The 25,511-nt window shown below is 43.7% G+C and overlaps 1 protein-coding gene across 1 annotated transcript in view; it reads right to left on the bottom strand.

Annotated features, from left to right (window-relative positions):
* Positions 1-1,389: 1,389 nt before the first annotated feature.
* The window catches only part of LOC133138566 (cadherin-4-like), a 296,079-nt gene continuing 271,957 nt past the window's right edge, over positions 1,390-25,511 (bottom strand). The window contains 8 exon segments of the mRNA XM_061257438.1: positions 1,390-1,596; positions 2,088-2,252; positions 2,640-2,779; positions 4,402-4,635; positions 5,030-5,263; positions 9,227-9,369; positions 18,110-18,363; positions 22,304-22,489. Of these exon segments, the coding sequence (XP_061113422.1) occupies positions 1,390-1,596; positions 2,088-2,252; positions 2,640-2,779; positions 4,402-4,635; positions 5,030-5,263; positions 9,227-9,369; positions 18,110-18,363; positions 22,304-22,489 (1,563 nt within the window).

Here is a 25,511-nt window from a genome sequence, read left to right as displayed (position 1 = left end):
AATTGCATTAGTAGTAGTGTATCAAAATACAGATTTTACAACACTTGAACAAATCTTGCAAAACAAATGACTAAAGCATCTGAGAAAAGTTGAAGCTTTGAATCATTGAGTAATTCTCCATATTTATAGAGCTGAAAAAGGCATGACACAAACTACTTGCAGTTTCCGGGTACTTAAAAAATAGTTATTGTACATCCTTTTTTGTCTTTTTACAGTTTATAGTTTTATTCAACTACATGAACCAATCTGACCACTGAATATTAAGTGCCATGTTGAAAACCTTTGGGGGAGATAAAAATCATGCATTTTTTCCAAGTCATTTATCCAACAAAAGAGAAAACAGTTTTGTACAAAAAAATCTATCCTCAATTCTACACTTTCACATTAGTTGTCCAAGCTGTTTAAAGCCTTCTGAAAAAGAGCTATACCGTATGTGCCAACACACTGCTGCTTCTCCTCCATCACAAGCTCACCAGGCCTGGATGAGCTGTAAGTGCCATAGATCAGAGAAACCGACGGCTATCCAGCTTCTAGGGCCACAACTCAATGGGACAGCGTCTTCATTTGATCATAAATCCCTATGCAGGAGAACAACTTTACAATATTAAAATCATGAATCTCAATCTGTTCTCTTACTCATAATATGGCTACGCTTCTGAGTTGGATGAGCCAGGACAAGAAACATTTATTAGCTCACACTGAAAGATACAGTTATTCTATGACTTCCACAAAGCACTTTTAAACATCCATGTTTAGTGTTTCCTTACATTGATAACCCCTGCCCAGTGTGTTTTTTCAAAGAGCAAATTGACTAGTAACATTTTTTTCATTTTGGCTTAGTTTCATCATGGTACTCGGTAGGCTTTTCAGGATTATCGTAGAGAGACGAGGGGGGCGGAATGAAAGCGTGTCAAACACAGCCATTCTAATGGCAACCAATCCTGAGATAGAGGGAATCCAATAAAATGCACCACAAAAGGCACTTTTATAACAACAGTGCTTCTGTTCTAAGAATTCAAGTTAAGAAAGAAGGCCTTTTCACACCCTCTTTAGTGATGAAGGGAAAAGGTGATCCCAGCTGTCTGCAATGGGACACTAGGGCTGAAGACAAGAAGAAATTCGCTTTACCATGCTAGCAGACAGCTCGTGTTTAAGGAGAGTGAATACGTAAAAAAAAGAAGTCAGAAGGAAGCATTGCTGCTAAATATAGCAAATAAAAAAAGGAAAGACAAAAAGAAAGAAAAGAGTTTCAAATACTGTCTGCTGGAGGGGATCGGTTACAAAGCTGCCTCTTTGTACAGTCCTCACTGGTGTTGCAGTTGGTGGGGTGAGTTTCAGGTTCTGCCTGTGATTGGAGCGTTGCCGGCCGGGGTGGGGGCGGGGAGGTCTCTAGTCGTCGTCCCCTCCCCCGTACATATCGGCCAGCTTCTTGAAGCGAGGCCCCCAGTCATTGAGATAGTCGTAGTCTTGGTCGCCGGTGCTGGACGAGTTGAGGGAGCTGACGGAGCCGGCGGTGGAGCCGCTGCCCTCGTAGTCGAACACCAGCAGCGAGTCGTAGGGCGGTGCTGTGGGGTCGTTGTCTGCTGCCCTCAGGCCCTGTGGAAGGTGGAAAAATGAACGTGAGATCGCCACTAGTACTCTGAAATGCTTTATGAATATGGGCCATAAGCCCGATTGAGTTGTGTGGGACGTGTGTAAAGTACTACCATCTGTCTACCCAATGACTTGAGAGTGGAGTACATAAAAACATAGAACATAAAAACATCTGACAACAAGGCAACAAGCAATTCAGCCAATCTGGGCTTTGCCATTTTGCCGACTGTCAACAAGACAGTAGACAACAAAAAAAGATGGTACAAATCAATAGAACATGTTCTCCTGTGTGTTAAGACTTTGACTCCTTATCACGATGCATTACATTTCCAGGCACTTTCTGTCAGCCTGCTGTACTCCCCCATGATGAACATGTACAGTAGTTCCAGCCGAAGTGGAAAGATATCCATTGCAGAGTCTCTCTCAGAGTGGCTGATGGAAAGTCCATAAAAGTCCATACAAAGTTTAAACATACTCAAAACACTGTACTGCACCTCATTGATGAAGTCCCCAATGTCTCCGGGGTGAGGCACGACTGGCCGAATGGGGTACTGGGACTCAGGGACCACAGGCCTCTCGTCTACCCTCCGAACCCCCGGGGGCTTGCTGATGATGTGATCCAGAGATTCGGGCTGCTGCAACTGACTCAGATCATAGTCCTGGGAGAGGGAGGGAGAGAGAGAGGGATACATGTGTGTGTGTTTGTGTGTGTGTGTGCGTTTGTGTTGTGTGTGTGCGTGCATGTGTGTGTGTCTGTGTGTGTGTGTGTGTCTATGTGTGCATGTGTGTGTATGCGTGTGTGTGTGTGTTTGTGTGCATGTGTGTGTATGCGTGTGTGTGTGTGAGCATGTACATGTGTATGTGTTTGTGTGCATATGTGTGTATGCGTGTGTGTGTGTGTGTGTGTGTGTGTGCGTGTGTGTGTGTTTGTGTGCATGTGTGTGTGTGTATGCGTGTGTGTGTGTGTTTGTGCGCATGTGTGTGCATGTGTGTGTATGCGTGTGTGTATGTGTGTGCGTGTGTGTGTGTGTAGGAACTGAACTGACCTGGTCCTCCTCCCCTCCTCCCTCTTCATCGTACTTCAGTATGTTGTCTCTGACGTCATCCTCTGGGTCGATCAGCAGCTGTTTGGTCTGACGCTCCTTCTCCCTGCGCTTCATCCACACCACAAAGAGGAGGACCATAGCTGCAACACAACACACAACATCCTCACACAAATCCTCACACTGTCACATGAACACAACACCCTCACACAACATCCTCTCCTGGCCTCACATAAACACCACACACAACATCCTCTCCTGGCCTCACATAAACACCACACACAACATCCTCACACAACATCATGTCCTGGCCTCACATAAACACCACACACAACATCCTCACACTGACACATGAACACAACACACAACATCCACACACTGACTCACAGGAACAAACACACAACATCATCACACATCATCTCATGGACTCACATATCATCACACAACGTCCTCTCCTGGCCTCACAAACACATCACACAACATCCTCTGACAAATCCTCACACGGACCCACAGCAACATAACATCATCACAAAATATCCTCACACATACCGACAGAAAAACAACATACATCAAATGGTAGGCATGTATATAGCGCCTTTATCCAAAGCGCTGTACAATTAATGCTTCTCATTCACCCATTCATACACACACTCACACACCAACGGCGATTGGCTGCCATGCAACGCACCGACCAGCTCGTCAGTAGCATTTGGGGGTTAGGTGTCTTGCTTAGGGACACTTCAACACAGCCCGGGCGGGGGATCGAACCGGCAACCCTCCGACTGCCAGACGACTGCTCTTACTGCCTGAGCCATGTCGGCGCCACATCATTACCCAAAATCCTCACGCCGCCCCACAGATCGTCACACTATGTGTCAAAAAAGGTTGAAAACCCCTGTGATAAAGGATGCTGATGAAATATTACATCCAATTTGGTAAAATGGATCATGTTCCAAAGTAATTGCTGTCTGTCTTTATCCTGAAATATTAATGATCGAAACACGGACTGTCGTTTCCATAATGCTACGCTTTAGGAGTAATGTTACACTTATAATTTTGAGTAGTTGGATTCATTGATAGACACATTGTAATGAATGAAAAGACAGTCGTATCATATGTAATGTGTGTATATAATTTTGAAAGGCTAATACTTCGAAACAAGTGATTTGGTTCAGCAAACAAATTACCTTTGGTTTATGTTTATTGTATTCAAGCGATTGAAAAGTGTTGGAAATTGTGCATTTTGATGATCAGTAATTGTAAATTTACAGAATTTATTCGCAGCGTATCAAAGCCACTGTCAGAAAGTGGCAGCTGAGAACACAAAGGCTTACAGTGGTGCTCTGCCACAGGGGTCCAGCCAACAGCGCTATTTACCAGCGTTTTTAAACCTTTGTATCACACTCACCGCTCCAGTGGTGTGGCGGAAAAAAACAGGTGTTGTATTAGTTTCTCAGTGGGTGAGTGTGAGTTTATTTGTTCGAGAATGTGGGTGGCATGTATGTCTGTGTGTGTGCGTGTGAGTGTGTGCATGTGTGTGCATGTGTGTGTGTGTGTGTGTGTGTGTGCACAGGTGTGCGTGTGTGCATGCATGCATATGTGTGTGCATACCTGTGTGTGTCTGTGTGTGTGCATATGTGTGTGTGTGTGTGTGAGAGAGTGTGAGTGTGAGTGTGAGTGTGTGTGCGTGTGTGTGTGTGCGTGTGCATGTGCGTGTGTGTGTGTGTGTGTCTGGGAGAGAGAGAGAGGTGGGGGGGTCACTCACTCAGCAGTATGATAATACAGATGAGAATGGCGATAATGGTCCCGGTCCCCAGGCCCACAGCTGCCACAGCTCCGATGGTGGTGCACTCCCTGTTCTCATCGCAGTGGCAAACCTTCACCTTGATTATGGACCTGTTGGACAGCGGAGGGTTCCCCGAATCCGACACAATCACGGGCACATCATACACTCCAGACTCCAGGTACTGGATCCGCAAGCCTAGCTGGGCGTAGTCACCTGCGGGACAGAGATGAGCAGGTGGGTTAAAAACATCGCCCTTTTCACCCTAAATAACTGCCTGGTACTTGCCTCTGACACAATATCCACACACAGCTGGGCAAGCAGGACTGTATATATTTTTACATTTCATGCTAACTTATGCTCTCAATTAGTTATTGATGCCATCTGATATTTTTACTATGAAGTGCAAGTTTTGTATCCCTATATCAAAAGCTGTACTATACTATCATGTGCAGTGCTATCATTTGGTGTTGATGTACAGTAACAGGAATGATAAACTAACTGAGCCAAGGTAACTCCTTGGCATACACACAGTCCCCTCAGGCCATGGTGTAAATGCTGGACGTCGTGAGCTGGGTGCTGGGAGTGGGCACGGCAGGGCAGCCCTCACCGTTCAGGCGGGAGATGGTCCAGTTGCGGCGAACGCTGGGGGGGAAGGAGGGCAGCTCGAAGATGAACGGCCCCACGTTGGGGTCCACGTCGGCGTCGGCCGCCGTGATGTTGATGTAGTTGGTGTTGATCCGCTCGCAGACCTGCGCCTCCTTGGGCAGCAGCACAGGGGCGTTGTCGTTGACGTCGATCAGATAGATCTGCAGGGTGCCGGTTCCGCTGGCGGGGGGAGAGCCTGAGGAAGGGGCCACATTCACAGCCGCTGTCAGACCCCCGGCTCTGGCGCAAACTGGCAGTCACAGAGACGCGTCAGGTCAGAAAGCAAGCTCCGGCTGAAAGGAGCCTATAATTACCAGCGAGCACGGAATTAAGCAAACAGTTTCGGGCATCTGTCTCCATTAGTTCCCTCACGCGGTGCTGATAAGACTTCTGACTGCCCTTTTCAAACAATGCTCTGGCGGAACAATGCCTTCTTTTCTCCGGAGGGAGCGAGCGAGCTTATTCCGTGGACCGTACTGGCTGCTGGAGAGCAATGCCTCGGGATAATTCCCTACGTGACAGAAATATGAGAATTCTGACTGCCATTCAGAACAACTTTCACTCCAGGAAAAGAATCACAACCATTGCTGCAAAAAAAAGAAAAAACTATACAAAAGCACCCGAGACATGCACAATGATGAAAAATACAACAAAATAAAATGGTGCATAAATATTTGACCAAGCTGCATTTTTCAGCTTCTCAGTGATTTTATATCCGCATTTCTGTAAGGCAAGCCCATCTGCCTCTGATAATGGCCGTTTTTCTCTGCAATCTGACACACAAAAACCGCACAAACATCTGTCATTTGCATTGATTGAGGAGAACAATGGGAACATTTGCAGAGAAGGACAGAATAGATGCAGACAGATTCAGTGGTTGCCCTGAGCAATTGGGAAGCCAGAACACAGACAGAGATTACAACTAGGACAGAGAAACAGAATTACAAAACACCAGCGCTTTCCATTCCTCAAGATAGCCATGAACTTTCAGCTTTGTGCCGTTATTGACTGTCAACAGTCTGAGATAGAAATAGCCTCCAGCCAGCCCTAATTATCACAATTTCACAGTAATTCTACAGAATCTAAGCTAATGTTTCCCTGGTAATTGACAGATAGCATATTTCATTATTAGGATAAGAGGCATAAATAGATTTATGTAAAACTAACAGATTTAGAAATTTTGTATGGTTAAAGTGCTAAATAATAACTCAAGTTAAAGTAGCCAAACAGCATAAACACATTAAGTACTTATTGGAGGAAGAAAAGAGGCTTGGTGACTGAGAATGGGATGTGGATGCAATTTCTTTAATTGCAGAAATTCTGATTGTTGGATGCATTTCAAGAAACAGCAGTTGTGGATAGCCTGGTCTAATGGCAGGCAAGGAGGTGCTGTTTATACCCGAAAGCCATTTACATTTATGAGCCTTTATATATACTGTTTTATCTTCATTAAAGGAGGGGCATGGGGCAAAGAGAGTGAATTACATTTAATGTCCCCAAGTGGGAAAAATATGCAACATAAACAAAACGTGAGGTATTCCTGACAAACATTTTAGGACTTTAAACCACGATATGACTTACAATGTACAAAGACATGTGGTTTATTAGGGGTAAAATGACTAAATTAATGAATTGTGTCACATACTAATGTACAGGGAGGGAGTGGGAGCAGTCAGTAAAGAGACTAACATGACAAATTCCTCTTGGGGAAATACTGCTGTGATTTAGCATGCACTGAACTTCAATTTGACAACACATTTGCTCAATAACTGCAGAATCCTGCACGAGGCTATATACTCAGGAGACTTACACTCAGTCACATCATTTTCACTGCACAGCTTTTTGTTTTAGTTGGGTTTTTTTTAAATCTGGGAGTGAAAGCAGAGTTGGAAATTTCCAGACGCCATACTATACCCATCAGGCTGAGTTTTCAGTCAAAGGGGTAAATCGTGTAGTCCAGAGCTGCTATACTCAGTTCTACAGTAGTCTGGATCACTGGATTGATTGTGCTTTGTTTCCTTTGCAAAGCAGCTCTGCTTTACAATTATTTATCTATCTACTTGGCATGCTGAATGTTTCTTAGTAGATTGGCCTTTCTTAAACCACACAGAAAACAAACTCCCACTGTACCAGTTGCTTAAGACTCCTGACTTTGTTAATCACAATCTTGTACGGGGGACATGTAGTGACGGCTTTCTCAAGCTGATACGAGCACTACGTGGGCTTTAAACACCTAAATAAATAATTATGTTTGTGTAAATTCCTCAAAGGAATTTGTATTAAATATTTGCTTGATGTAGCCTAAAAGATGTCACTGAGAAAAAGGGCTTCCAGCAAGCTTTTCCTGTACTTATTCTACTCCAAAAAATAATGAAAAACACCCAGGTTAAAACACACTATTAATAGGTACAAAGAGAGTGCTTTTCTAAAAGCTGTGCCTAACGGATTATGACAACGATGGCTGAGATTTTAATGTATTCTCTGACAGTGTTTACTCTCCAAATGCCATCACCCCCCAGCTCCCATTACCATAATCCCCTTCGCATTATCGGTGCTGACACTCCCACTACACCCAGACTGTCTGCGCTCACACGGCTAATTCACCAGTTAATGCGCCTCACAACCATGTCTCACATGGTGAGCGAATGAATCCGTTCCAACCCCACTCCCCACCCCCCCACTGGAGTCAGTCCCCTTCTCTGAACGAGCAGGCAGGCAGGCAAAGCCATGACTTCAAATGCACCGCTTCCTATAGAGGAGGGGGCCCTCTCCCACTGCTCACCAGCCTGTCACCACTGAAAACCCTGCCAAGGGAGCGGTCAATTCAAACCAAAGCGCAAAGCGTGTGGAAACTTCAGATCCGGCCGTGTCGAGACCGCAAAAGCCTTTGAAACTGTCACAGCTCAGTGAGAAATAGAGGCGACTTGCGATGGTAATGCACTTTTGGGTGACAGAAGTGTGGCAGCCCTAATGGGTTTGCAGTCTAATCCCTTTTTCTGAAAACACAAGGAAGTTGCACATCATGGACACTGGCAATGTCAATCACATTTCGAAAGCTGTCTCCAAGTTTAGGTAAACACACAAATACACTGTGCCACACTGATAAGGTTCTCTTCAGAAAAAAAAGTGGCTTTTTGCTTCCGCTGCAGAAAAAGCCAACTATGTTTGTTTACTGTGATTGAATTTGTACTCTGTTGAGCTCCTGCTGTGGCTCTGCAGAACAAACAGCCAGAGCCTCATTCATGTGACAGGAAAAAACGAGAACTCAGAGTTGGGAGAGAGGTTTAGAGATCAATAGCTATGAACAGCTTGTTGGACTAAACAGTCTCTGCTCAAAAGCAACTTTTCTCCCTCCCCCACAGCCAGCATGGGTGTAGCTCACAGTGAGAGCAGTGCAAGCCAAATTCTTCCTTGACAGATCAATTTTTTGTATGGATCACAAGGCAACACAGAACACTCCATGGTGGTCCTGCTCTACACACCTCTCAGGGCAAGAAGGGGATTTATATATCCACACAGGGAAAAGGAACCTTCTGTTTCAACATCTGAATAATATGCATGCAGACACACAAACACACAAGCATACACACACACACACACACACACACACACACACACACACACACGGACAAGCACCCTGTCTCTCACTAATTTTGTGGTCATGTGGGAGGTACTGATGTAACCCAAGATGCACCTGACATTTATCTGAGAAACAAAATATAGTCACTCTCTGTATCTCTCACTCACCAGTCTGTGGTCACATGGGTTATGTTCTCAGTTCTCATAACTATGCTGTAAAATCCAGCTATGCCAGCTTGACCAGCTTGAAAACTGGTCTAGCTGGGTATGAGCTGGTCAACCAGCATGGCCAAGCTGGTAATAAAGCTGGTCTAGCTGGGTATGAGCTGTCAGCCAGCTAGTGCTGGGAGCTTGTCTGAGCTGTTTCAAAACACAGCTTGAGCTGGTCAAACTATGGCAAGCTGGAAGCTGGTCTGAAATGATTAACCAGCTAAACCATTTTGAGCGAGGAGCTGGTCTGAACTGGTCAACCAGCTGCCAAGTGTTTCTTAAGCAGTTTTTTTCAGCAGGGAACACAATCACACACACACACACACACACACACACACACACACACACACACACACACACAGATACTCACCATTGTCTGAAGCTAGGAAGGTGGCCTCATAGATGTTATTCTTCACGTAGATGGACTCCCGGTCTAGAACAGCTCTAGTGACAATCTGTCCATTGCTGGTATTGATGCTAAGCCAGTCAGCTGGATCAGCCAGCTTGGAGTACCTGGGAAGAGCAGAAAGTTGCATGGTGTAAACTGGAACGCCTTCATCATAGCACCTGACATTTGTGATTAATACAGTTAATTATGATGCCTTGTTGATTCAGTCCTCAAAAATGTACACACGATCCCCTAAGATTAAGTAACACTGTTACCCCATTTTGTGTGAGCAGTTTTTAGCATCACATCAAAAGTACCTCTTCTGACAGGACATTAATATTCAGGAGACAGCTTATCTTTCAGTTACCCTGCTCTGTCTGACAGAAAATGAAAATATAGCTTAGCGTACCATGGTTCTCACATGGTTTAGCAAAAAGGCAGATATGTACACAAATGCACACACACACACAAACAGTTTAACTTGATTAACTTGATTACTGATTAACTTGTTTCCAAAGTAAAGGTTCCAGTGTGACCTTCACACTGTTAAAAGTCAAATTGAATTCTGTTCTTCAGCCTGCAGCCTACAGTCAATTTCACCTCATTTTCCACTCTTATGTACAACTCATTGGACCCAATTATTCCTCTGTTTAACACATGGGGCATGGCGAGGACAAAAGGAGAGCAAATACAGAAGGAATCGGGAACAGAAATAATTCAGAGGATTTACAGATTTCTGCTGTTTTCCACTCCAGCCATTTTCATGCTAGCTGTGAACCAAGGACAGAAGCATCTCAATTTAATTTATACCTTTATGCTTTTGCAAATTCCTTTATTCAGACTATATCTGGCAGGTCAGGACAGAGCACTATGCCGCTTTGTCCTGCACTCTGAACAAATGCTTTTGAAAGAGATGTAAGAAGCGGTGGGATATCAACCCCACTGAGGACAAGCCCACAGTTCTGGGAATGATCACACAGCCGTGCCTATGTAGGAGCATGGGCATTCCCTAATCTCTCAGCCCAGATACAGAAAGCAGAAATGAAGCTGCAGGTAGCCAGCAGATCTGCCTCCTAACACAGCTTCAGCACAAGATCAGGAGCAGACGTGACAGGGATAGCACGCAGGCTGGCAGGACTCCCCGCGTAAGGCTTGCGGTGTGTGAAACTGGAATCGCAGGGGCCAGTCCTTTGAACAAACTGGGCGGCAGCAACAGAATGCAGCACGTTTACTTTGTTGTCATTTGAAACACAACAGTCACCAGCTCTGGTGTGTCTGTAACATGCAACAGTGCGGGGAACACTTTGTATGCTGTGTGAGCGGGAACCTAACCTCACGCTTGCTGAGCTTTGTGCCATCAGCTCTGCAGCATCGCTCGAGCAGACTTTGAAAGGCTCCGTAAGCCTATCGGATCCCTATCCAAATATAAGGCGCCCTTTGTTTTGGGCAGTGCCCCAGAAATGGCTGGCCCTGCATACAGTATGGTTCCTATTGAAGAGGCAACTATGAAAATATACAGTACTGTGCAGAAGTCGTAGGCACCCTAGACTTTATTAGATATATGTTTATTTTTTTGTGTGTTAGTATAAAAGAACACATTTGAGATTTCCAAATATTCATTTTCCAAAAGATTTAATTTTAGAGAGACATTTTTGTATTTAATTTTAAAAAGTAACACATTACTGTAAGCAATTGACTACTTTTTACATAAAAATCTGACCAAGGCTGTCTGAGATCAGAAGCAAGGAGCCAACCAAGTCTGCAGAAGAACTGTGGCAAGTTCGCCAACATGCTTGGAACAACCTCCCTGCTGATTGTCTTATAGAACTGCAGGACAGTGTTGGCTATTTCAAAGAAGTGATGCTGTTTTAACGCCGAAGGGTGGTCACAGAAAATATTGATTTGATTCAGTTTTTAACTGTTCTGTCAAATGACTAAAATGTAATGTAAAATGTATAGTACATTTATTTAGTACATTTACATTTAATTATTTTTGAAAGAATCTTATCTGTACAGAATGTTATACAGGTGCCTAAAACTTTTGCACAGTACTGTACATTGGGCGGAGTACCCGGAGGAAACCCACGCGAACGCGGGGAGAACATGCAAACTCCACACAGAGAGGCCACAGACGGGGATTCGAACCCAGGACCTCCTTGTCATGTTGCCCTACAGTACTGTACAGTATATATATCTATAAATATATCTCTGATATATATATATATATATATATATATATATATATATATATTTATATATATATATATTGAAGCACAATTCGCACCCAACGCCCTTAAAGTATTCTGCAAAGGTCTAATCCCCAGGTGCCCAGCCTTCAATATTTAACTAAGCATTAACTAAGTTCCTCAAACAGTACTTAAAACAGATCTAATAAAAACCTGTAGGATAAGTATTAGTACATAATATTTCACTGGCATTTGCTAGTGTTCACTGCATTAGTAAAAGACACTTGCGGTGTCAGGTGGCTTATACTAATTTCTGTATCAAAAATAAATGGATGCATTAACAACCAGTCAGCTGAGTCCAGGGTCCAGACTTACATCACCTCAATCTGTTCAAAAGCCACTTCCACTAATTAATTTCCTGCTTTATGTCACATTTGAAGGAAAGTTAATTAAACTGTTGTACTCTTTGTTCAACAACTTCAGAACGACATTTTATTTTTTTCAAATGTAGGAAAAACTTTCCACTTTTAATTGGCTGTGGACATCATCTGTAACAGCTGCCTGGTTGACTCAAAGCAGCCACAGTTAATGAAGCATTACTGTGTGCACCATAAGGTAAGTGGCTGTATCAAATGAAAATAGATGCAAGGAATACAGAGGGGTTTCTATCTGCACGGCTGAGTGAGGTGGTATCATGTGACCTCCTCCCCTGCTGGTTGGCTAGGGAACCGTGATTGCTGTTGCTGGAGTAATTAGAGAACGCACCGCTGCAGGACATGTTTCTGCCTCTTTCAGGAAGAGTAAGGGGATTCACAGCAAAGCCCATTACTGACCCTCAGGCGCAAGTACTCTTTAATTACCACCAGGTAATGAATATATAGAGTTAATTGTCAAGGTTGAATGCCTGGAACACCTCAGAAGGAGGCCTATTTTATCATACTCCACCCTCCATGCTTGTGGAGACAGAATCGAAGGGAAAGAGGCGGGGGAGATACAACACGCCGTATGGGGTTCTGCTGCATGGGAAGAGTTCATTTGCAAACAAAAGCTCATTAAATATTGGTATTACTATCGCTCAGTCTGTGTACCTGAAGGTATGGACCAAGAGGCAGAATTCCAATCCCTTTAATTAGTTTAGATTTCAGTCCAGAGACTCAGTCAGTCCTTAATGTGCACTCCTAGTCTACAAGTAATTAACTCAAAAAACCAAATCTTTAAACAATCTGTGACACAACTTGTTTTTTGGGCTCTGGCAGATTCCTGCTTCCCAGCCTGAAGACCTCCCACCACAGCACCACTCCTGCCTGACAACTAACAGTTGACTGCTGGTTATAACAAAGAAGCAAGATGTGATCTTCTTTTCCCCACCCCCAAACAGGGTATGAGCTAATAATTTTGTCAGGCAAAGATCATGAAGCGTTTTTCATCTGGAATATCACACAGCGAATATGTTGCCTCATTAACAAATGACAGGGTCCCCTGCAAGAAGACAGATGGTCCAAAATAGCATGAGGCTGCCATCACAAAGGAAGAGGAGGCATATAACTCAGAAAATGGATGTAAGCAGAATACAATCACACTGGACTGGATGTGGCAGATGTAGCACGAAGAGACACAGTGGCCCAGCCATTCAATTATAGGAATGTAGGAAAGTAAAACGACAGAATCACTTTCCTTTCCAATATGCAGCTTCAAGAGACTTGAGCATTGGTTAAATCCACAATTACTTCACAAAAAAATTTGTTCAGAAAACATGAAATTAAATGGAAATAGTTCTGGCCAGAAAAATACTAAATGTTGCTAATATCCAAGCTCTGAATTAGAGGCCTGTATCTTGACATGCTATACTGTGATTGGACTGGGAATTAGGCCTATTTTTAGCTCTGTGACATCGGGTCAGATCAGGTACGGGCCTGCTGCCAACAGAAGTTTACAAATTGTTGTGGAGCAACACTGATACCAGCTGTTCACAACAATTGACTACAATCAGGCAAGGCCTCCAGTTTTTGCAGTGTACCATTCTGCTCAACTAGCAAATTAAAGCAGCAACACAGGAGTGATAAACTTATCAACATAATGAAAACAGAAGGAAAAACGGCACTAAAGCTAGATTGCTAGCCTGTTCCGATCAATACAAACAGCAGAAAACTTATTAATGCCATGTTTAACAAAATAATAAAACGCCACTAAAATTAGCTGGCTAGCCTGTCCGGATCATTGCAAACAATTATTTGTCCTTTTTATAAACATACTGTTGTAATTTCAGAAAGAGACAGATCAGGCAGATCCTTTGCACTCATTCATTCGTAGGCAACATAGCATACAACGACGAACCAGCATGGAATTCCAAACCCGCAGGCATGTGGACTGACTGCTCTTTTTACACCCTAACCTGCCACCCAAATGTAAACCTGTCACACTCATAAAAGGAAAAGCCTAACTGGCTATCCCACAGATCAATCCTAAAACTTCTGAGCGTGACACATACACACATGACTATACACACACTGCCACGGCTAGCTAATGAACCCACCAGCTGCCACTACAATACATTCTGCAAACACAAACTGAAAGAAATACAACATTGTTCTTGTGCTGCTTCTTGATGAATTGCAAGCGGCAAACTTAATGACACATTTAACAGAAAGGAAAACATGTCTACAAAATAAGCACAAAAGCTCAAATATGGCTGTTTTCACTTGCTAGATGATCATAACAAAAAATGGGAAGGTTTGCTTTGCGGCACTGTCAAATGTTATTAACAGTTAGCGGAAGTGTTGCTCCCCTTGTTCCACGATCACAAACACCTTCATGAACAGCTTTTCTCCGGGAAACACTGCATTGTTTTCTATTGTGCTGCATGGTGTTGGTGTTGTTATTCCTATATGGTTTTTTTGGCTGGTTTGGGTCAGGCCATAAATACATCAGGTCTCGTTTCAAGCCCGATACAAATCTCTTCCCTGGATACCACTTCTTAAACATGAAGAATTTAAAAAAGGATGTGTATTGAATATATTAGGCACATAATCCCACAATAAAGGCGCACAAGGAATGAAACTTCAATTGCACTATATAAAGGCTAGACCGGGCAATTCCTAAGCTTTTACTTAGATGTATAGTTGGCATCTAAACAATCAGGCACCTTTTCTTTTCTGTAGAGAATGGGCCGAGCACAAGGCCAAACACATGAGTCTGCCAGGAGAGGAATGGGGGAATGGCATTGCAGGGTGCATGAGAGCATGTCCATGCATCACACTGACCTTTAGCGCTGGGTTTATTATCTGACAGGCGCGGCAGAGCAGTACCTGTCAAACAGGGCTGACGAGCCGTTGCATGTGATGGGAACAAAGCGCATTCATAAACACCCAGGACACCAGCGGAGGCCTCAGTCCAGTGCCAGCATGCATTTTTTATACCGCTAGCAGGGGCTGACTGGTCGTTATATTCCCACACCCCCCAATCACCCCCCCCACTCTTCTCCCCTCACTCGGTCTCCGAGCCTCACACGTCAGAGACAGCCATTGATCTGGGTCAAACTAAGCAACGCAGGGGACAAGCAATAGAAGAAGAGGAACATCCAGAATATTCCATTCCACCCTGAGGGAACAAGGCACTCGCAAAACTCTCCATCAAAAAAGGATGCCATGAGCTTCCTGACTTCAAAATATAAGATCAATAGCTGCACTTACAATAAACAGCCCACACATAGAGTAAACAACAATAAACAACAGTCCACACTTACAATAAACAACAATACACAACAGTTCACATTTACTGGAAAGGATTTTAGCAGCTACTATAAGGAAACTGAAAATTGCACTGATGCAAAGTAGAAAACCCTGCATATAGTAAATGTAAATTCCCAGAAATGATTTCTGTAGAAATCAGAAAGTAGAAAATGTGCTTGCAGGGGTGGCTGATGCAGGTTATGTCTTATCAAGGATGGAGGATAAAACTGGCAGTTCAGACCATCCTGCTATTAAAAAGGGATGTACTGTATCTTCCTTCCCTGCTAATCTTCCCCCCATGGCTACGCAGCCAAGAGCGCCGGCCAGTGACGGCACACACTCAGCGGGGGCGCAAATTATCAGACAAAAAAAACACAACAGCTCTCCTCTGGGCTAACAAGACAAACAAACAGCGACTGGGAGACTCAGCAGTGTCCATGTTGATCCATGGTTAAGTGGCTGGAAGGACCGGGGAGAGACCGGAGAGACCGGGGACAGACCGCCGTCAGGCTCTGGGCTACGCGGACCCCCGCTCTCAGGTCTACAGCTGGCCGGAGCTGGCGTGCCCAGCTGGTGATGCCTGCACCTCCTAAATTAAAATGTACACCCAATTTACTCTCATTTGCTGTGAAATTAACTGGTAAATTTGTTTAGATCCTTCTCCCGGAGAAGAGACACGGAGGAAGCAGACCCGCCTCACCGGGGGAGAGAGAAAGGGGATGCGTACCCCCGTCCCTCTGCTCTCTTCTGCAGCACATCTCTCGTTCCGCCACACAGATAATTGCCAAACTGAATTAGCTAATAATTAATCAAGCCGTCTGAATGAAGCCCATGGTGCCGGATGGGGGTGTCTGGCTCGGGCTGTTACCAATAGACAGGAGGCGGGAGGCTGCTGAGATCTCAGCGCGGTTCATGTACGGTTCATGTACGGCGGTATAGATGGCTGGTCCTTCATGGTTCATGGCACTTCACAGACTGAACAAGTGATGTCACAAAGTGCCTCACCGAGCCCCACATCTCACCAAGACGAGGCATTTTTCTTGAAGAAATCGCCGATAATTATTCAGATAACCTGTTAGCTTTTATGGGGTTGCTTGTTATTTGAATTTTGTTTGCATTCAGAGAGGGTGAATGCTGAAACGCTTTCTGAGCCAGCGAGCCGAGAGTTATCCCCAGTGAGACCAGCTGGAGATCGATGCTGGAAAGGTGGCATGCTGCCATCTGGCCCTGGGAACTTGCGAAAAGAAGGCTCGATATTAGGGACAATCAATAGATGGAGAGAGAGATACCGGATTTGCTGTGTGGAAATTTACAGCTCATTACACCCGGACCTTTCACCCCTTCATAAGGCTGTATGAGAGGCCCTGGGCTCTCCTAACAGTGCTGCTATACAGACAGTGTACAGACAGAGTCACAGGGCTCTATCTTGTAACCCAAATGTAAGTGTCTTTGCTAGTTTTGGGCAGGCAGTTTTCATATTCCCGTTCAGCGCCTACGCTGCAAATAGCAAATGACCATGCGCCCATGTGGCAGGCTGGTCTTGACATGGTGTGTTCATGGTAAAGGTGGTATTGTATTTTGATGCAGCTGAAATGTCTGATTACATGTATATTGGGCATCAATTGTCATTTAATGGAAAACTCATGAAACGTGCACTGTCGCCTAACAGAGAGAGCTCTGTAGTACGAAAAATGCACTACTTAAGTCAGGTGGAACGTTACAATAGAGGCCTCATATGACCAGAATATTGTTTGTGGCATGTTGTGCATTGGATAACATTGTCAAAAGTCATGTATGTCTCATACATACAGCAAATGAGGACACATTAGAAGGCGCCATGGTGAACCGCATGTCCAATTATTTCTTAGCATTTATTTTGACATTTTAAATCAGCTAAATGCACTGCATTGTTTTTCAAATACTGTCCTGGGGATTCACTGTGCATGATGTTTTTTTTCCCCCACTATGCATGACGGTTCTGGATGCGAATAAAAAAGCAGGACTCATTCAATTTGTTTAACCCTATTCTTCATCCTTCACATTTTTTAAATACAGTGATTAGATGTTTTTAGCAATTTAAACCCTGGTCATTTCACCTGTTACCCCATAACTAAACAAAACAATTCAAAGGAGAACTGAAAGTCCAATTTAAAAAATGAAAGATAAATCTGTCTTTTCTAAGATAAGTCTTGCTCAATCCACCATTATATTATCAATCCACCGGGGGCAAATGCAAGGGAACAGAAGATGACACTCTGATTATTGGGTTTACTGCATGTTACACCCAAGACACACCAATCAATGATTTAAGCCACAAGTCCAGCCCTTTGAATTTGTTCAGCAGAAGGATCCTCTGTTGGCAGTCAGCTCTTTTAATATGAACAATAGCTAGTTTTTATGCTAAAACAGCATAATTGTAATTTAAGGTGAACATGAACTTGAGCAAAAAAATCTGTAGGGAAGAAAAAAATTTAAGCCATACAATGCTTCAGTCTGTATATACTGCATTGAGCTATGAGAATAACAAGTCAGTGCGCTGACCCAGGTCAACCCAGCACTATTAAATTATACTATAATCGAGGTATGCATGAAAATTTACTTGTGTAATTGGTCCAATTTAATTGAAGAGGTACTTCTCTCTACATGACAACAGCAGCCGTTGAAATCCCCCTGACCCAGCGATTCGGGATCGCTTTCACCTGTGTGAAATTTGTGGAATACTGGGGCTGTCAGGGCCTCTTTTGAAATCTGGCTGTCAGAAACAAGCCCGAGGCTGTACCACAGGGGCCTTGGCTCACCATTTCTAGTGGCACACCGGTGAGGTTAAGAGCGGTTCATCCAACCCCAAACGCATTTCTCCACTAGAAGGAAAAAAGACACAACGCGACTGTACAAAGCCGGGTGACTGATGCAGATGACACGGTCCCTCCCTGCCTTTCCTAGAGGCCTACCTGATGACCTGCTGCATGAAGCGGTCGGGGTCGTTGGCGGTAAAGATGCCCAGTGTGGTCCCGGGGGGGACGCCCTCCTCGAAGCGGATGGACTTGGGGTTGGAGTGGAAGATGGGTGGCTCGTTGACATCCATCACGGAGATGGTGACCCCGGCGGTGGACAGAGGGGAGGACTCGATGCCGTCGGCCAGGTGGGCCTGGTTGGACACCACCACAGTCAGCATGAAGGCCCGGTTCAGCTCGTAGTCCACAGGCTGCATGGGGATGATTCAAAATGAAGGTAAAAGAGGAAAAAGGACAAACAAGGTAAGATTGAGAGTGTAAAAACATGCTTTTATTTAATGACATACAGTATATTTAATGTATGTATCTATAATATAGACCACATACTGTACAGACACACAATTACATGTTGGCACAGCCTTTTGGACCGCTACAATAGCTATGCAGAATAACAGTACATTATTGAAGAGAGCACAACGGAACGTTGTATCGCAGGAGCCGAGGGAAGAGTCCTTTTAAATAAGTTACAATTCAAACAATTCAAAATGCACAGGGGCTGTCAGGTGTCATGCTACTCCCCATCTAAACCAATTACACCCATTAAATCACTTTCACTTGTATAACAGATTTAGACTAAACACTTGACAGTGAATTATTTTCTCCAGACACCATTGGGGCAATAAACACAACAACAAAATGATAACCCTAACAGAAGAGGAAGCATAAGATAGAGAAAGCCCACAGATTGAAAATTAGAGACTGCTGGTTTACTTTCTGAAAGTATGAGGCTTTATTAAAGTTTAAGTGACCTTTATCACCATTTGTGTCATCCCACAGTGAGCAGAGCTTACAGGCTTTAAGTATTCATAACATGTTGTCATGGCATCTTCACGCTTGCAGTGAGGAAGGCGCGGCTGTCACTTGACAAATGGGGGCTTATGGAAGATTTGGCACTTGAGAATAAAGTGAAATGACAGTTTTATGCAGCTTTAATGAAGATGCTGCGATTACAAGTTCAAATAAAACAAATATATGTTCGCGTAATGTTAGCGCGCAGACAATAAGCGGGTTTACGGTTAAGGCTGGGACTCGGGTTTAGTGTCGACAATAACAATTTGGTGCGCATCTGTGCCTGCGCTGCGTTAGCGGCTTAGCGCTGATGGTAATGGACAGCGCAGAGATATAAAAAGCAGCACTGAACAAGCTGCGTGGGTGACAGGGGAGTGGAAGTGACAGACGTGACAATGGTGCTGCGTGCGCTCTGGAGGTGCGAGGCCGGGGAGCTGAGCGCCGGGGAGCGGGACACGCGGTCCGCTCTGATCAGGGCCCACTCACTTTGATCCGACCCATCGGGAAGCCATTATTGATCACGGCTCTTCTGGCTTTGGTCTGCAATTAAGGGACACGCGCAGGATGGTGTAGAGCCCCAGGCGGGCATACCCCCATCTCCTCTGCTCCCAAACACCCCCCAATACACCGCCAGCCCTCTACTATTATTTCCATATTCATCCGACATTACAATTTACATATTCTAATTGCTAATTAAACGAGCACAGAGTGTGCGAGAGAGGTGCGAGGCATAATAACATGTAAATTATGCCGAGCGGTGGCAGGAAGGAGAAACCGGCTCTTTGGTGAACTGGCTCTGGAGACGACTCTCATATCAGACACGCCAGGAACCCGGAGATCCATTCCAGATGAACCGGACAGCGGAGTTCATCTATTCCCTGCCCACAAGCATTGTCATTTGGTCAAAGCGGACCATAAAATATAAAACAGCTGGTGTACGGCAGCATGCTTCACAGTGCATAAGAATAGTCAGAATGTGAAAATGAAACATAAGCTACCATGTTTTGGTAGGTGTCATACATGTCTGTGCTTCATTGACCGTGTCACTGATTGAGCTACCATTACAGTTGCTCATATATTGTGGGTCATAATCATGTAAATTGGTTTGATGCAGTGAGTGCATGTCACTTGAAACTTGCATAGTGAACGGGTCAGGGCACGGCCAGAGTTCCAGAATTAGGAGAAAATATTCACACCAGGCAATATATTACCATATTAACCTTGTACATTTGCTGCCTGTCCCTTCCTTTGCAACTGTGGTCAACTCATTAGCATTTTGTTCAAGGTTTCTTTATATATATACAAGGGCATAGGAAAACAAAACCACTCATTACTGCAAATCCGATAAGTCCTGTTAATGGCAGTAAAATCGGTGACAAATTTTAAAGGTACAAATGTTGAGCTTTCATTAAATCCAATATTAAAACATTTTTCCTCACTCGCTTTCTGCAGACACTAGTTCAGTTAATTGCTAAACATATTGGTCCTAATGAGAATACAAATTCTGAATGCATACTCACTAAGCACATCACAAAACAATGCGCAGGATATGCAGTGGGGACTCTTTGCTTCAGACCAGGCTTTTTCATCCAATGTGTATGATATTCTCATATTTTGACAGGTAAGTGCTTTGGCATTTCTCCTAGCCTGAGCTGTTACATACTTAATCACAGATGGTTATAGCAAGACGATGACCTGACTAATAATAAGGACTGTACCAGTTCAATAAGCCCCTCATAGAGGTTCTCTTGATTGACATTGTGCCTCTTTGCTAACTGTGTAAGGCTGTAAAAGAATAAAGTATCTCTCTTGTCTCTGACGGTGATATAGCCCTTGGGGGGGTTCTCAGATAGGAGCCAGTCAGACAAGCATGCCTTTGGTCGGGTGTCACTCTGTCTCGCAGAGTGTGTGTGTGCACGTAAACGTGTGCTTGCTCTTGCTTTTTAGTGTGTTGTTTGCTGCTTTCGATGAGTAAATGCTGCAGTCTCTTTCTTTAGGCTCCCAGGGGCACTGTCTTTTATTTCATGATCTCTTGATAACCCCCCTTGGGTTGTTATTCCAGCTTACTGCTGCCTGCTGAATTTTATATCAGGGAGAGGAGAGAGGATTATAAAACCAGCCATCTATAGATAATGAAGAGGAGCAAAATACCAATGTTTAACTAGGGGGCAAAAAATCATTACTAAAATAAAAGAAATCATGGAGGGTCATTTCAGATTTTCTTCAGACAGAGGGCATTAGGGTATTGGCCATTATTCTTTTACACGCTGAAAAGAAATGGAGCTCCCAACCCCTCCCTCTGCTACCACGAGCCACCCAATCCCGCTGCCCCCCCTCCACCTCAGCACCTATCGTCTTTCTGCTGAAACTCCAGGGGGACAAGGGCATTATGGGACTTTTACTCTCGGCAGTAAACTGCAGGAGGGTGTATTGTTGTACAGCAGAATTTACAACGGCAGGTAAAATATTATGGGTGCATAAAAGAGAACATGTTAGTAATTGAGAAATCAATATTTAATTTGCTGCATTGGTCTTATTGCCCCCGCCCCCCCCCAACCCCCACATCCTTTCTGTTGATGAAAGCCCCGCCCGCCCAGCTCTTTGTCACATTGACTCTGTGACTCTGTGATTCTGCTCCACTGCGCCCAGTGGGTGTCATGGAGGACAAGACTGAGCCAGCTCGTTCCGACAGCACCACTCGCAGAGCGGCGTGGGGTGTGCTGGGGGCTGCTCTCATTATGCCTGCTTGCATTTCCCTGAATTATCAGAGGAGTGCCATTTTATACTCTAATACAATAATTATAATTATTTTTATTATTATACTAATACCACTACTAATAATAATAATAATCATATTCAAATAATAACAATAATCACCTAGTCACTTTAAAATGAGGGGAAGATTTTGCACATTTTGGGTAGCCTTATTTATGAAAGTTTTCCCAGTAAACTGTACATGTTTACTGAAATGGAGGGCACACACTTGCCCAATAAGAAGTATACCTCCGTTGAAACGACTTGACTTGAACAGAAGCAGAGCTTCTGCAGACAAACTACTGTGCCACAACAAGTCTCTTACTAGCCATTGTACCACTGCTCAATTCAGAATTGATTAGGAGATAAGCAACACTAATAATATAAGCTTGTCACAATGCATTGAACTGTTTTTCTTTCAGTACTGCCAATATCAAAATATTTCATGATTGTTCAGTCGAAGATCAATTGATGTAGAAGTAGGCAGGCAATTTTATCAAGAAGCATACACCAAAATAACTATTTCTGGGAGAGATTGGCTACTGCATTCATGCAGGAATCCAGCAGTGAGTTTGGGATGACACTTACCTTTACCACAGTGACCATGCCGTCATTGGTGATAGGGTCCGTGTGAACGATGAAGTGGCCAGAGGGGTCTCCACTCACGATCCTGTACACTGCGTTCCAGTTCGGGGTGTGGGGCTGATCCTTGTCGATCACGGTCATGTTGGCCACCACAACATTTATCCTGTTTTCTGGAACCTCTCCTGAAAACTGCAGAAAGGGGCAAGAGGAATCAAGTCAGAAACAAGGCCATGCAGAGCTACTGTTTACGACGGTTTCGATTACGTAAATAATAATATGTAGGTGCGGCACATACTGTATGTAGTGCACTATAAACTGGCACATAATAAATACACATCATAATTTCCTTTTTTATATTGATGACATGTCACATGCTAATGTGTCCCCAGCTAATGATGACGATGGACTCAAAGCCTCTCCCTCTCCAATCCTTATGGAGAGAAGCAGGGCCTCACAGCTGCAAACGGAGACACCTACCACACACAGCTCATTATCTGACTGTAAGCCCCGTTCCTCACTCAACGGTTAAGCCGTTTAGAGTGTATGCCAACTGCTGTTTACAGTAATGGCTTAATTATCTTGGTGGAATTGAATTCAAACCCCTGTAGCAACATGACTGTTGTAAGCAGTAAACAAATTAAATATGTAGATTCTTTTGTGTCTGTATATTTTTTTCAAATTTTTTTTTTCTGCTCTACAATTCTAGCACAAACATTGAAAGGCTTCTGTTCTACAGAAATACTGAAGAGGTTAAAAAACAAGCTATGCTTTTGAAAGACTTTCACTACAACATTGGACCATCTGAGTGGGTTTAAGATGTCCCTACCCTAGAAAAACAACTGCTTTGCCCCGATAAGCAAAACCCACAATGATAAATAAAGAAGAAACGTTTGTGAATGCCCATATGTTGGAAGACAAATTACTTCAGCATACATAGGACACTTGTTCTGTCTTCCCAAAAGATGGAGCACCGAGTCACTATGTACAGTTTGCAGTACCATATATCAGCACTGGGAGCCACTGGAAGTAAACGGGAACAGCTAGCTCATGTGCTTGCTCTGGATTTCAAAGAGCCTCACAGCAGTCTGAAGACTAGTCTGCGCAGTGAAAAAGAAAACTGTATTTTTTGGCAAAGTGCCGTATTCCGGTACTCGCATACAGAGACGCGAGTGTCCTGTTGAATGTCTCAATAGGACGAAGTGGACACACAGCTGCCTGGAAGCCCTATCACTTCTAGACTCTGCTTTGAGAAGAGAGAGCAGATGTGGCGTTAGGGGAGGGCTACGTTCACGCAGGAGTGCTGCGGAGAACACGCTGTGTGCGTCTGCGGAGCTCTCCAGAGAGACGTAAGCGAACGCACCCAGGGACAAAGAAGCAGCGCCCGGAGACTACGCCGTTTTCTTGAAGCAACAGCCACCTGTCACAGAAGCAGCGGAATCAGTCAGCTCAGTCAGAGTTAAGCGTCGCGAGAGAGGGAGCATCTCAAGACGAGGGAACAAGAGCAGCGATTCCCAAAGTTCCCGATGACCCATTTAATGAGGGTTCTGCAACACACAATTCATTTATTGTATTTTTTCAGATTCATCCTGGCTATATGATCTGTGTGAGAGCTGATTGGTGTAAATGCGCAGTTTATAATGAAGAATACAGTAATGGTACTGCACTAGAGTATGGTAGCCCACTTCCCCAGCAGGGCTGAGCCAGTGGGAGCACTGGGGCTTGTACCAGCAGCAGCCTAATGGGCCAGTGCCCATGTACAGCACACTCTGCTCATCACTCCCGCTCTGTCATAAAAAGGGATTCGTATGCGCATGAGAGCATCTTCTCTGTGCTCAACTCTTCAATCTAATGAACGATGCCTTTCCAATGAATGATGCATTTTTCATCCCAGCTTCTGGGAACTGTAAATGATGGTGACTCAGGAGGCATAAAGACAATATAATCCATCTATCCTTCCCTTACTTCCATCCATCCATCCATCTATCTATCTAATGTGGAGTTTTAGCTATTGATGGGTGTTTCCATTCAACCATCGTTTTTCCCTCTGCCTGTTTGCCAATCAAACCGTGTCGACACTTTTGATCCATATAAGAGTAGGGGACTAGATTGAGTAAATATCTTATTTTTCTTTATCAGACACTTATCATAAATATAATTCCAGTGGTATTTCATGTAATATATTTTTCACAGTGAAGTCTGCTTCTGCATATCGTGTACTGTACCGTATGTTCGCAGTTCTGTATTACTGTATATATATTCTGTTAGTTCAGCCCATAGTGCATATGTACAAGCATATGTACATGAAAACAAGTAACACATTATATGTGTACTGTATATTTAACAAAAAATATGACTTCCATTCATAACCTTTCATTTAATTTGCTGAAGTAAAAAAGGACAATTAACAACAGTCAACATATTAGCAGTTGCATAAACCAGAGTGCCAGAGTTAGAAAAAACATAACTAATTTCAATACAATATGTAACCTTTGGGTTACAAAGTTATATTTCTTCAGAATGTTGCAATATTCATCTTTCTATCCAGGACCTTTGATGATCTCTTGAATAAAGAGAACATAATAGGCTATAATGCAGTAATTCCTGTTTGTTGAACAAACCAATTTATTAAACAGTAAGCTACATGAGATAAAATGACAGTGCATCTCAGGCTTGGCTGCTTCTAAATATTAGATAGATGCTTCTTAATATTTGGTAGGTTAAACTTGATCATTGTAACCACATTTTTACTAAGAAAAAATGCATACAGGTTTACAAATATTAAAATATAGACATGAGTGGTTTAACAATTACTGTAGCTCTATGGAATTGGGCAGCTGATAATTAATGGGTGATTTTCAGCCTATTTTTCCAAGACATCAGCTGTTCATCTATAGTCAGGTAAATCTTCTGTGGTCAACAATGAATTTACACTCAGTGAACACTTTATTAGGTATTTATTAGAATTATTTGTTAGACTAATTGGTCTTCTGCTGTTGTAGCCTATCCATTTAGAGGTTTGACACATTCTGTGTTCAGAGACATATCACTGTTGTAATGAGCGGTTATTTGCGTTACTGTCCCATTCCTGTCAGCTTCAACAGGTGTGGCCCATTTTCTACAAACTCTAGAGTGCTGTACGTGAAAATCCCAGGATATCAGCAAGATACTCAAACCACCCTCTCTGGCACCAACGATCATTCTCCGGTCAAAG

This window comes from Conger conger, chromosome 10 (genome assembly GCF_963514075.1).
Source record: "Conger conger chromosome 10, fConCon1.1, whole genome shotgun sequence".
NCBI lineage: Eukaryota > Metazoa > Chordata > Actinopteri > Anguilliformes > Congridae > Conger > Conger conger.
This window is presented reverse-complemented; position numbering and strand designations above follow the sequence as displayed.